Source organism: Polypterus senegalus, chromosome 11 (assembly GCF_016835505.1).
Source record: "Polypterus senegalus isolate Bchr_013 chromosome 11, ASM1683550v1, whole genome shotgun sequence".
Classification (NCBI taxonomy): domain Eukaryota; kingdom Metazoa; phylum Chordata; class Cladistia; order Polypteriformes; family Polypteridae; genus Polypterus; species Polypterus senegalus.
The window spans coordinates 89,012,402-89,025,371 of record NC_053164.1 but is presented as its reverse complement, the minus strand read 5'-3'; the positions used below and the strand labels follow the sequence as shown (position 1 = coordinate 89,025,371).

The 12,970-nt window shown below is 39.8% G+C and overlaps 1 protein-coding gene across 1 annotated transcript; it reads left to right on the top strand.

The window, feature by feature from the left end:
- Nucleotides 1-566: 566 nt before the first annotated feature.
- Nucleotides 567-11,611, top strand: b4gat1 (beta-1,4-glucuronyltransferase 1). Its single transcript, XM_039769214.1, has 2 exons — nt 567-2,039; nt 9,070-11,611. The coding sequence occupies exons 1-2, from the start codon at nt 909-911 to the stop codon at nt 9,259-9,261; spliced, it is 1,323 nt and encodes a 440-aa protein (XP_039625148.1). The 5' UTR covers nt 567-908; the 3' UTR covers nt 9,262-11,611.
- The last annotated feature ends 1,359 nt before the right edge of the window (nt 11,612-12,970 follow it).

Below are 12,970 nucleotides of genomic sequence, written 5' to 3'. Positions count from 1 at the left end.
GTCATATGTTGGCTTGTTTCACATCCCATTTCTGTTTGGGTGTCATTTAAAGGGATACATTCAGACGACTGAATCCTTAAAAATAAGGCTATTAAAATTAAATTCGATTAAAAGAAGTTAATTAGAAGTGAAAACTGGCCACAGATTAGGAAAATAGAATGAAAACCTGCAGCTACTGTGGCCCTCCAGACCCGGAATTCGACACCCACGTTTTAATGCACACAAAACAATTAAAAGAAGAACGTGTATGGTCCTTTCCGTTTTACAAGACATTAGATTGATTTTTCCTAATGGCAAAATATACCTTACGCTTGTAAAAAATGTACCGACAGGTATCGCTGGAATGCTAACCTTTCATTCAGTTCCAGGTTTTTCCGTATTACAAACTGGCCACACGGCAGCACTAGCTGAATTGAAATATGCTGGGAACAAACCCAATTAATATATGTTTACACGTAGTTAAATGACTGCTCAAAGACTTGGGTAAAATAAGAATTCTGATGATGATCACTATTTTTGAACAGTACTTCTTTCGATTGTTAGGTCGCGTTCGCGGCTCGACGCTCTACGTCTTCTGGAGCCGGACGCACACGATCCTCCAGTGCGAGGGGGAGCGCTTTCCAGATCCGAAGTCGCCGATCTCGTGTAAACAAGCGCAGCCAACCTATCCCACTCAGCAGAACAAGCTTTGTGATCCTGACAGGGCTCGCAGACCCTGAGACTTGCAATATACGCGTTTTACCATCGAAGCTGTGATTCGTAAACCACCTGTGTTAGCTCATTGTTCAGTCCTTCGATAATTTGAATTTCCCGAGTGGCAGGAGATGCGCGACAATGGCTGAAGGACGTCGCCTGCCTGGCAAGCTATAGCTGCCTAAAAACGCTGGGGTACCACTTGGATCACAAAGATGCATTTTCTGAAGAGGTGCTCGGTGTTTAAGATCGTGCTGAGCGCTTTGTTGATCGTGGCTTTGCTGCAGCTCATTTATCTGTCTCTTCTGTCCCGGCTACACGGAAAACAGCAGCGCTACAAATACTCGGAGCTTTTCGAGAGCAACGGAAACCCGCGCGGGGGTGTATTTATGACTCGTAAAAACGCCAAGAAAGAGCGCTTGAAATACTCCCTTTCTACCGGCGGTATATTTGACTCGAGCGGCCAGTACCGGATCTATAAAAACATCGTCAAGAGCGACTTCTCCTCTCATCAGCAACCGGATGGCGACTCGACGTCTCACCCCCAGTTTGTTCTGGCGACCCACACCTCCATCAATAACCTTCACCACCTGAACGAGCTGCTGGAGCGCTGGGACGGCCCGATGTCCGTTGCCATTTTTGCCCACACACACGTGGTCAAGTTTGCCACTGCACTCATCTACGCCCTGAGCCTCTTGTGTCCTCACATTCAAGCTCTGGTGGACTTTCACTTAATTTGCCACTCCGGCGATCTTGCCACTTTCCCCGAGAACGATAGGGAGCATTTCGTGGGCTTGAAGGACTGTCGAGGGGTGTTTGGTAAGCTGGATAAACACAGGGATATGTACCAGAATTATGCGATAGCCGGTAACGTGTCCTACCCCAACAACCTGCTGCGTAACGTAGCCAGGGGAAGCATCGAGGCTGCGTACACGCTCGTCATCGACATTGATATGATGCCGAGCGAAAATCTGCACGATCAGTTCCTACAGTTCATAAAAAGGCGAACTCCTCAGCCAGACGAAGTATTTGTGCTGCCAGCCTTTGAAATCCGACACACCCGCAAGATTCCACCTAGTAAAAAAGAGGTCCTGCAGCTGTACCAGGTGGGCGAGGTGCGCCCCTTCTACGAGGAGCTGTGCCACAAGTGCCACGCGCCCACGAACTACTCCCAGTGGCTGAACTTGCATCTCCAGAGACCAAGCGACGTTAGCGACAGCGGTGATCTCGACGTGGCTTACACTTTGTCTTGGACTGACCCCTGGGAGCCCTTTTACATAGGCAGTCAAGACACTCCGCTCTACGACGAGAGGTTTAGGCAGTACGGCTTTAACAGGATAAGTCAGGCGAGTTACCAACCATGCGCGCGGGGACGCGACTCCTGCAGATGTTTTCCTTTCCGATTTGAAAGCCCTGAGCACTACGGCCTAACGACAGTTAAAGGTGGCACCATTTAAAAATCTAGATCGGCAAAAATTGTATAGAACGTGCTTAAGAGGCCATCAGACCCATTAAGCTTGAGCTGCTTATTGATTTAAGATCGATCTATACTTCAAAGGTTTCCTTGCTCTTGCTATGTGTCTTTAGTCACTGAAATGGCATGTAGTGTGCATTTTAGTTCTGCCTAAACGTCCACTATATGCAGTCAGGATTTTAGGGCCCATATATTTATTCACTCGATATGTTTATTCCTTGATTTTAGCCCATTTGTTCCTGACGATTCTGAATTCTGACCTTTCAGTGTTTGTGGTTTACATAACTAAGAGCAACCCATAAAAGAAAAATTGGTATGGAATGATCCATACAGTACTTTTATGTACATGTCACGTTAGTGAACATCAGGAAATCACTCAACAGAACATTTTACAATACAATACAACCGATTGTACTGTGTAATAATATATAACCCAGGTACATTAACTTATATTTATTATGTACACAAATTAACAGAATGAAATGAGCAGGAAAATTAATCAGGTGAGCAACTTCAATAATAATTAATACAAAGTTAAACACATTGTGTCAAATAAAGTAAACAAGTTGTATAGATTGACAGGTTGGTATTGGGTGGCTTAATGATTCCTTTACAGATCTGGTGTGTGTGTTTTTGTGTTCATTTCTTTCTCTTCGTTATCCAGCATGTGCTCTGATGGAGCAAACAAGTTGTCCGCTATCTTCACTTATAAATGTATTTGAGTGTTTGTGTGTGTATGTGTATATTCCATCCATGGTCACACCAGTTCTACCAAGCATCGAGCGCGAGGCAGGAACAATCTGTAGACGGGACGCCAGCTCATCACTATCACTGCGGCACCATGCTTCTGCATGTTAAAATATTAACAGTATACGTTATTTAAATTAAGTTAACAATTCATCTGTAAAATGTAATATACATAAGTGCATTTAGTCATAGAAATGATATCAAATATACATCCCTAGTATTCTAACAGAGTACAGCTCCAAGAGGATAACACTTGGAAATCTAAATTCGCTTAGAAGCCAGTCATCATCATATGTAAATACGTGCTCACATCTAATTCTTCCATTTGTGATGTCTTCTAACAACACTAAAGCAGCTATGGTAGTTGAAATAGTCTGGCCATTCCATTCACCATTATATTGTTACAGAATGATTACAATCAAGTGAATTAAATTTGAAAACAATATGCAATTAATTTAGGACTATTTGATAAAGCTAGCATCATGGATGCAAATCTGAAGAAGAATGGGAAACCACACCGAAGCAGTAGCACTGCTTCGGCATTGAGTGCCACCAGTTTACCGAACCGAGCAGAAACGTACATACGCATGGTGTGATGCTGCAGTGAAAATGTGTGTGGCTTTATGCCAAGTTTAGTTTTTATACATCTCGAAATTGAGTGTGAAACAGGCGTACGCAACATTTTTGTGCATACACACCGTCTATACATGAGGCCCCTGGTGTGTGTTTGTGAGTTCATTTCTTTCTGTTCATCATCAAGCATATGCTCTGGGAGGGCAAACAACATGCTTGCTGTCTTCACTTGTAAACTTCTGGGAGTGCATGAGTGTGTGTGCAAGCGTGTATGCTTGTAAATGCATCCATGTGTGTAAATGTATATTTAAATTAAATTATGAATCTCAAAAATTACTCCAACAAAAATTTAGCAAATAACTAGGGCTGGTTTTATGACTATAGGGGGCAGACTGCAAAAATCCTGGTTAAATTAAACAATTTCTGCAGCAGTTATCGTTGTACATTGGTCAGACTGTTTTTGAAGGATATTGAGATAAGTACAGGACAAAACACAATAGACTTGGAGCTTCTAACAAGGGACAAAGATGCAACTTCTTTGAAAAGGAGAGGTCAGTTTATGTGGAAGTTATTGTTGTACGTAGTTTTCCCACAGTCGCACACTTACTGACAAATGCACATAAGATGCCATGATAAAATCCAAGTTTCTCAGCATTGTTAATGTTGTAGAATCAGACTCTGAACTTAACTCGATAGTGACTTTTTGATCCCACCACCAAAATTTACATTAAAGTCATAAAAACCCGATGACGTGTAAGCATAAACAGTTAAATGTGCCATGACATATGGTTTTGTTGGTAATTTCTTTACGTATTTATACAATTTGTCTTCATGTATTTATTTCAATAACACCAAACACAACATAAAATTATCCCTGAAATGAAGAGTGTCACTTTCACCTGTCATAGTTGAGATTGCAGGCTCTCGCAAGTTCCATGTTTTGATTGGTGAATCCTCGGCTTGTAAATCTTTGACCATCAAGTGCTACATTTATAGGCAAACACTACATTGCAGATGCAGACTTCTGATGATGAATTAAGAGCTTCTTGAATTAAAATAGCGTCCTCATTTATTAGCTCTGGCTTTTTCTGACCCTTGTATCTGTCATGGATTCCTACAGTCTTAGTGAGTATCTTGGGGCTCGCTGACATGTGCAAAGTTGCAATTGTACACTTACACTCTACCGATGACCGATTCACCAGTCCAGACACAGCACTCCCTAGAGCCTGCCCCCTCAACTTTGATGATAGAAAGTGATATTTTTCATTACATGATGAAGAAAATGAAGTCAAAATTAAATAAATACGTAAACAATCAACAAAAATCATGTTTACTAAAAAATTGTTCTTTAATTTGTTCATTGCCACATTTCACAATGCATTTATTTGTTTGCATATTTATTTACTAGCAGACCTGGCGCGCTTTGCTGCACGTTTAACCGGCTAGTTTCGGCAGCGGATCGTGGTTTTTCCAATCTAGACGTCCTGTCTTTTTCAGATTCTTTTAACCGCCTGGTTTCGGCAGCCAATCGTCCTTTTCCCAATCTAGAAATCCTGTCTTCTTTAGATATTTGTTTAACCGCCTGATTTTGGCAGCAAATCATTTTTTTTCTAACGTAGAAGTCGTTTCTTGTTGAGATTTGTTTAATCGCCTGGTTTTGGCAGCCAAGTGCTTTTTTTCCAACCTAGAAGACCTCTCTTGAGATCCGTTTAATGGCCTTGTTGATTGCATGTCTTCCAAGGTAGATTCAATACCCATTTCTTGCACGGAGTCTTCTCCCCTTTTATGAGTGACTGTGTAAGTACCGCGTGTACTAAACAGTAAATTAGTAAAGGAGAAAGGACTAAACACTAAGGGAAAAGAACGGCAGGACCGCGTCAGCTCGGAGCGAAATGAAGTGAATGAAATGACGTGAATGGGAGGGGAGATGATCACGTGACTCTCCCACCCGCATTAACTCTCAATCTCTCCACAAACACACAAACACAGTCCCTCCGATCCCAACTCTCCTTTATATATATATAGAAGATAGATTCATTTGTTTATTTTTTCTAAAAGAACAGTGGTTCACACTACTTCTTTATACTTCTTGAAAGAATGGCTCTCATTTTGGTCAGTATCTGTGTAATGTTTGAATGGCAAACTTTGTTCTTGGAGGTTTCCTTCAGGTTCTCCCATTTTCCTTCCACATTTCAAAGATACATATTATTGATGAATTTTCAAATTTTAATTGGCCTACTACGAGTGTGATTAAGCTCTGTGGTGGGCTGAATCCTGTACTGTGGTTTCCTGCATGTGAAGGTGTGAGGACACACTCCATCTCTGAAATGGATTAAGCAGGTTCCAAATTAATGGAGGGATTATAGTTCTAAAATGCTTTTGAAATACAATCACCAATAGTTTAAATCCTAAATAGTCCATTGCACAGTCCAGTGGTCATCAATCCTATAATTGTGGTTTGACATATTCATGTGTCCTGGCATACCAAACTGCCAGTTGTGCTACCAAACTTGGTATCACAATTGCTTTTTAGATCTTTAGCGGTACACATAGCCAAGGTATTTAAAGCTCAAGGACCTGTAGGCTAAGCTCTTAAATCTCAACTGGACTTCTCTGTGCATATTATTTACTGTATATCCACTCTCTGGAGATACCCAGCATGGAAGGTCAGCACGACAAGGTTTTCAGATAATTAGATTTACATATCCGTTACACTCACAAGCTCCACTAGAGAGTCTTGAGTTTAGAGTCAGAATATGGTAACCATAGGACGATGGCTGTGTAATTATAGAATGCCAGAAAACCCAGTTGTTTGTGATTAATCAGATATAGAGTAACTGAGCTTGTTTGAGAAGGTTTAACTTTATAGGGGCAAGGCCTTTGTCTTTGTATATTATGTTGTATACTGGACATAAGTGTGTGTGAAAGTGGTGCACTGCTGGCAATGATGGTTGCAGAAAAGCTGTCCTGTCTCATATGAAGGAAGGATTTAGGGGATCTATAGGTGTAACAACAGGGGACTCACAACCCCAGTTTTAATGGTTTCCAACATGTACCAAAACATAGCTTGTCTGTAAATTGTTGGGAAGCGTTTAGGCCTTGGGCAAGTAACTATAGTAGCAGAAGCTGTGCCCCATTAACAGCTTTTTTCGACCAATTTGTATTCGTGAACACATTGACAAAATCCTGTCACCAGCTGTACATTTTTCACGGCAGTTCTGCCATGTTCCATTTCCTAAAAGAGTTGTCATCTCCCAGAAATGCCTGTTTGACATCACCACGGTTTAATGGCAATTTGTCTTCCCAGACCTGTTTTAGCTGGAGTAGGAATGGGGCACCAACTCCATTTTCTTTTAAATTCTTTCACATCGCTCCCTCCCTGACACAGAATGGCTTATGACACTTCTGTGCCACACTCGTTGACATCACCAGACAGAAAGATTTTAGCCAAAGCCAATTTCCCCCACATAACATCCTTTCTGGCCCATTAAACCATTCTATTACTCTATCTTGTGCCACTCACTTTAAATGGCACTTTATGTTTAAACAATACAAATGCTTCTGCGTGGAAAATGTATACTGGGTGTATACAATGTCCTCCATTGTTACTGTGAAGCTCAAATCAGATCTGATATTTTTATATATTTTACTGACATTGACTTGTGAATACAGTGCCTTATAAAAGTGTTGACATTTTTAAATGAGTAATAGATTTTGTTGTCAGTGTTTTTTTTTTATTTTAAAGCACTGAAATTCAAAATTAGTTTTAATCTGACATTGTTTTATTTTAGAAAAAAATTAAGAAAAAAGTAAATATGCTGTTTGTGAAAAAACTGTATTCACGCTCACCACCTTAACATTTTGTAGAGCCACCAACTAATTTTAAGTTTCTGTGTAAATATTCTGTAATATTTTAGATTATATCCTTTCATATCTCTCTCAATAATGCAATCTTTTCCAGCACAGTATTTAGAGTAGCTATGTGTGGTACACACATGAAGTTTATGAGTTTTTATACTGTATACAAAAGTGTTTGGCTGTGCCAAGATGTCTGAAGTAGTTCATTGATTGTCTGGCAAAAAAAAAAACAAACAATATTCACTTAAAACAATTTACATACCCAACAAAAAAATAAAATGAAACATTTGAAACAAATTATGCATTTTATATTAAACCAGCGTTCCCTTTTCCCCAAGAAAAGAAGCAATCATTCTATAGTAATTCAGATTCAAGCAATATTCCACCCCAAAATACATTTTTTGTGTTATTTACCCAATGTAGTGAGTACTGATGGGTGCAAAAAAGTTTTAATATCATGTTTTCATGGAGAATGGATATAACAAAGTTTCTGATATAATTGGGGTCTATGGTGACCAACACTGGAAAACAGAAAACAGTATGAAAAAATCTCACGTTAGTCATGTCGCACAATCCACATGGTATGTTGTCCAGTCATATGCTCACAACAACCCAAACACGTGTATTTGAAGTAAAGTTTTGTTAAATAAACCACTTTTGGAAAATGCTTAGACATGGCCAAGGATTTGAATTCACTGGTCAGAAGTCCAGCCCAATAACAGCTGTATGATGAAGAGTTGGGGCAGCACCCTGGTGACACCATATAAATAGAATTTAAAAAAAAAACCACAAAGAAAACATGCAATAATAGCAGTGACATCTTTCCAGGCATAAGTTCTCAAACTGTCTAACTGTCTGGTCTCAAGTCCTTCCAGCAGGAAGAGGCAGGTCCAGGTGGACGGATATCAGAAGTGACACTAGTGGTGGTATAGCCGTCAACCTTCTAGTCTGCAGCGGGAGGAAGAGAGAAGGCATTAGGACGCAGTATCAACCCCTAGAGTGACGGGAAATTATAATTATCAGAGCACCCTGAGAGATATGTACAATTAAAGATAAAAAGTTAAAGAAATGAAAGTGAAAACATTATTAGGAAGAAGATATGCCTTGGACCTGGCACATATCTGAGAAGCATCAAGAAACAGAAGGTCAGCTCACCCATGTAGTTTTCACAGCTGAGGGTCTTCAGTTGTGCTTATTGATATAAATGTAAGGATGGGTGATGGGTCTGCAATTCAAAGGCTTGTTCTAATCTCAGCATGTTTGATTTTCATTTACAACAGTGTTTTCCAGAGGTGGTTTATTTAACAATATTTTAGGAAAAATATATTTATCTGGGACATTGTGAGTATACAACTGGACCATTTGAAATAGTGATTATGTGACACAAGTTAAGATGAGATTTATTAATGGACCTTTTAGCTCACCATAGACCCTATTATATCAGAAACCTTGTTATCTCCATTCTAAAAGCAGAATAGTGGAATGTCTGAAAAATGACTCCAAGGTTGGCAGATGCTATAAACAACTGAACTATTTTTGTACAGCCCACTGCATGATAAATGCCACCCCAAAGTGCTTGACATGAACAGCTTACCCACTAGGCCACTCTTGCTCCTAGACTACAAATCAAAAGCACTGTAAACTGTGTTGTTTTGCTATATTGTGTGTGTTGTCATGATATATTTGGAGATTTTGTCATGAATCTTTTATCTTTGTTTTTGTAGGCCTGTGAACTTCATGTGGCTGGCTATAAATTCACTGTGCTAAACAATGCATTTCTGGTGCACAGAGGCTTCAAAGTGCCTGGAGAATTCCATGCCAGAAAAGATGAGGAAAACAGACGCAATCGAATTCTTTTTCGGCAATTTAAGGAGGGCCTGAAACTGAAATATCCTGAATCAGCCCAGCATTGCTGAAGGGGACATTCCATATGGTAACCGCACAAAGCCGTGGCCACACAGCAACCAACTCAAGTCTGAAAAGTGCATAGTTGGGTGAATCAGCTCAGGTTCCCTCGTGGAAAAAGATGGTTTGCCTAAGAGGAGACTTGGGTGTGTACAGCATTCCCCATTGAGGCTGTGATTGAAACACAAGAGCTATTTTTAAACTGAATTACTTTTGCCACATGGAAAGCCCTATTCTGCACTGACTGAAGTATTATCTGTATGAGGTGAGCGGACCTGAACGTTGGTGCCCCATGGGGTTGTCACAGAAGAGTCCTAAAATATAACTCTTGGTTTTTTTTTTTTTTGTGCATTCGGAAGTAAAAGAGCTTAAAATGTTTTCTGTAGAGCATGCCAGTCACTCAGAAGAGCAGCTGACCAAGGCCTCGTCATGAGTATGGGACAGCTGTTTCTTGGGGAGCTTCTGGAAATAGATCTTCATTCTTTCTGAATTCCTTACACGGTGCTGAAACATTCACTGCAGGATAGAGTGACTTCATGTCAGCCAAAGCAGTAATCATGGGGTTATCACTGGAAGATTGACAAGGGCGTCAAAAAACTGTTTCAAGGACTTGTATTTTTTTAAAGTTTTAGATTTGTAAGCCACTTTGACCCATTTACTGTCAGTGTCTGGAATTGCTAAACTATGAATTGTACTGTAAAAGAGATTTTCAAGTTGCTATACTTTGATTTTAAGTCTTAACTAATTTTGTCCAATCTGAGTGGGGTAAATAAGTGACAAGAAACTGCATTTGATAAATCCAGAGTAAGAAGTAAATAAGGTTATTGGAAACAACATATCTCAGCTGATATGGGAATGGCTTTGTCATTTACCATTTTTCCAGCACCAGTTAAACCTCCTGCATTTGAGTCACAGACACCTGAAAAATTTAAATAAAGTGTGTGAATAAAGTGTTCTGTTCAAAAAAAATGGTATGCCTTCATTAGCATGGAAGGAGTCTCAAATCAAAATATCTGAAGTTTATTTTTGTAATTAATTATTTAAATTGATCTCATTTCTGGCACAGTGGGGTATTACAGTTAGCTTGCATGTCAATTCAGAAATTATTGTTTAGGGGTGCAGGTAGAGTTCTTTTGACATAACTGTGAAAAGCAAATTGTACAAGCCCAGCACAGTACACTCAAATTACAAATAGAGTATAGCTGAATTAAAATTTAAATGAAATGCAACCAAACCAAAATCATGTTAAACAAAAAAAAACACGCAAAAGTATTTTTTATATGTTTTTATATATATACCCATACACCAGTCAGTCACAGCATTGAAACCACTGATAGGTGACGTGAATAATGTTGATTATCTTGTTACAATGGCACCTGTCGCAGGGTGGAATATATGAAGCAGCAAGTGACCAGTCAGATGTTGAAGGTGATATGCTGGAAACAGGACAAATGGACAAGTGTAAGGATCTGAACAACTTTGACAAGAGCCAAATTGAGATGGCTCAGAGCATTTCCAAAATGACATATCTTGGGGGGAGTTTCCAGTATGCAGATGTTAGCAGAAAGACAACCGGTGAACTGACAACAGTGCCATGGGTGCCCAAGGCTCACTGATGCATGTGGTGAGCAAAGGCCAGCCCATCTGCATTAAACCCGCAGAAGACCTACTGTAGCACAAATGGCTGAAAAATGTAATGCTGGCATTGTGTCAGAACACATAGTGCATTCATTGCAGCTTGCCACAGATAGGTTAGAGCGCCCAAGCTGACCCCTGTCCACTGCCAAAAGCTCATAAAATGGGTACATGAGCAGCAAAGCTGGACCATTAATCAAGGACAGAAGGTGAGCTAGTCATATGAATTATGTTTTCTTTTTGATAATGAGAATGAAGAGATGGCAGCAGAATTCACTATAGGAAGAAGGCTACCCAGAGAAGGCAGTGTGATGCTCTCAGCAATGTGCTAGCTGGGATGTGGATGTTATCGAGCATTTCTCTCATGGCCAGCATTACATTTTCCAGCACCTTTTTAATACATTAGCTCTGTGGGACCAGACAAGATGGGCTAGCCTTACCTTCCCAAGCACATCAATGACCTCTAGGTGCCAGATGTCCAGCCATCACAATCTGTCTCTTGTCAAAGTCGCTCAGATCCTTATGCTTGCCCGTTTTTCCTGCCTCAAACACCTCACCTTCAAGAACTGACTGTTCATTGCCTGCCTAATATATCCCACACATTGACATTGATTTCTGCTTGGGAGAGACCTTGATGATGCAGGATGACCATCTTGTGTCTTGTTGCTACTGTATGCTCACTTTTGCCAAGATGTAAGATCTGCAGGTTAACCTTCCACTTCTACTGCAACGTTACCCTTTTTAGTATGGCCGCCCCTTGCCCAGTTTTATTCCGTCAATACAGCTGTTTCTGCTTCAGTTCAACACTTTGGTTCCACCTAAATACGTCGTTGACCACTACCAGCTGCTTGTTACATCTGTATAACGAAGCACTGGGCTGTATACCTGCAAAGATCTCACATTCACATATTTAAATTGTCTGACAATATTTATCTGGGAGTTTAAAATTTTCCCTCCAGGTTATGGTAGGTTATATGTAGGTAGCACATTCCAGAGGGCTGGGGGATCAGTAATTAAATGTTCTGCATCCTACCCTAACTTTATGTAGTTTTATTTACTGTAATTTTTAGCAGGTCTGTTTCTTGTAATCACAGTGTACACTTTGGAGTGCAGGCACTAACTAGTAAGGTGAGTGGGAAACAAGCTATTTATAACTATATGTGAGAAGGGGGATATTAATATCTACTCTACATCTAATTGGAACCAGTAAAGTCATTTAAGAACTGGATTTTCTGTATGTAGTCATACTTCTAAGCTCTAGTCATGATCTGTGTTATATGTTTTGAATTAACTCTTTAACAGCCTTATAAAACATCTGAATAGTCAGTTCTGGTTAAAACAAATGAATGTAATTGATTTTCTATATCTTGTATATTAAGAAGCTGCATTCATTTTACCAGTGAAAACAGTTCTTAATGTGTAAATGTGATGACTAAAAGTTATCCATCTAATAATTCACTCATTTTAAATATTTAGTTGTAGAAATGCCGTTTAACCCTCTAGTGTCAGAGGGGAACATGCATCCTTTCACTATATACTGTATGTATTGTCGCACATGCAGGACCTGGGAGTATTTTATCCAGACTGGTAACATGGAGGTATACTAATGGGGTGCAACATTCTTTCTCACAGTCTCAGTTTCCCTCCATAACAAGAAGGAACACCAACCAGAAAAAAAAGGTTGTCTTCACTTCTGCTCCACTTCCAACTTCACCTTTTCTGTTAAACCAGAATAAAAGTACAGGCAAGATGTCCTCCTTCAACCAGAGCTTATAGATTAGATTGCACAGCTCTATACCACCACAAACAGTTTACATTGTGCCCAAGTTATTTTAAAATATCTATATATGTTTATATATATTATTTACATTGTCATGCACGTAAGGAGCCTTAAATCTTCCTGGGTATCTCATTTCACAGTATTGAAACAGTACATGTATGGTGGCATGCTAATGTTTGGGCACCCTTGGGTAAAATGTCTCTTTCTGTGAATAGTTAGAGGAAGAGGAAGATTAAATGATAACCAAAAGGCATAAAGTTAACACTTTTTTTCAGCATTTTATGCAAGATATTAGTGTGTTGTTT

Coding starts and splice junctions, on each gene's coding strand:
- b4gat1 (XM_039769214.1), top strand. CDS start 909: ATGCATTTTCTGAAGAGGTGCTCGGTGTTTAAGATCGTGCTGAGCGCT. Junction 2,040..9,069: donor GCTTTAACAGGATAAGTCAG/GCGAGTTACCAA, acceptor TTGTTTTTGTAG/GCCTGTGAACTTCATGTGGC.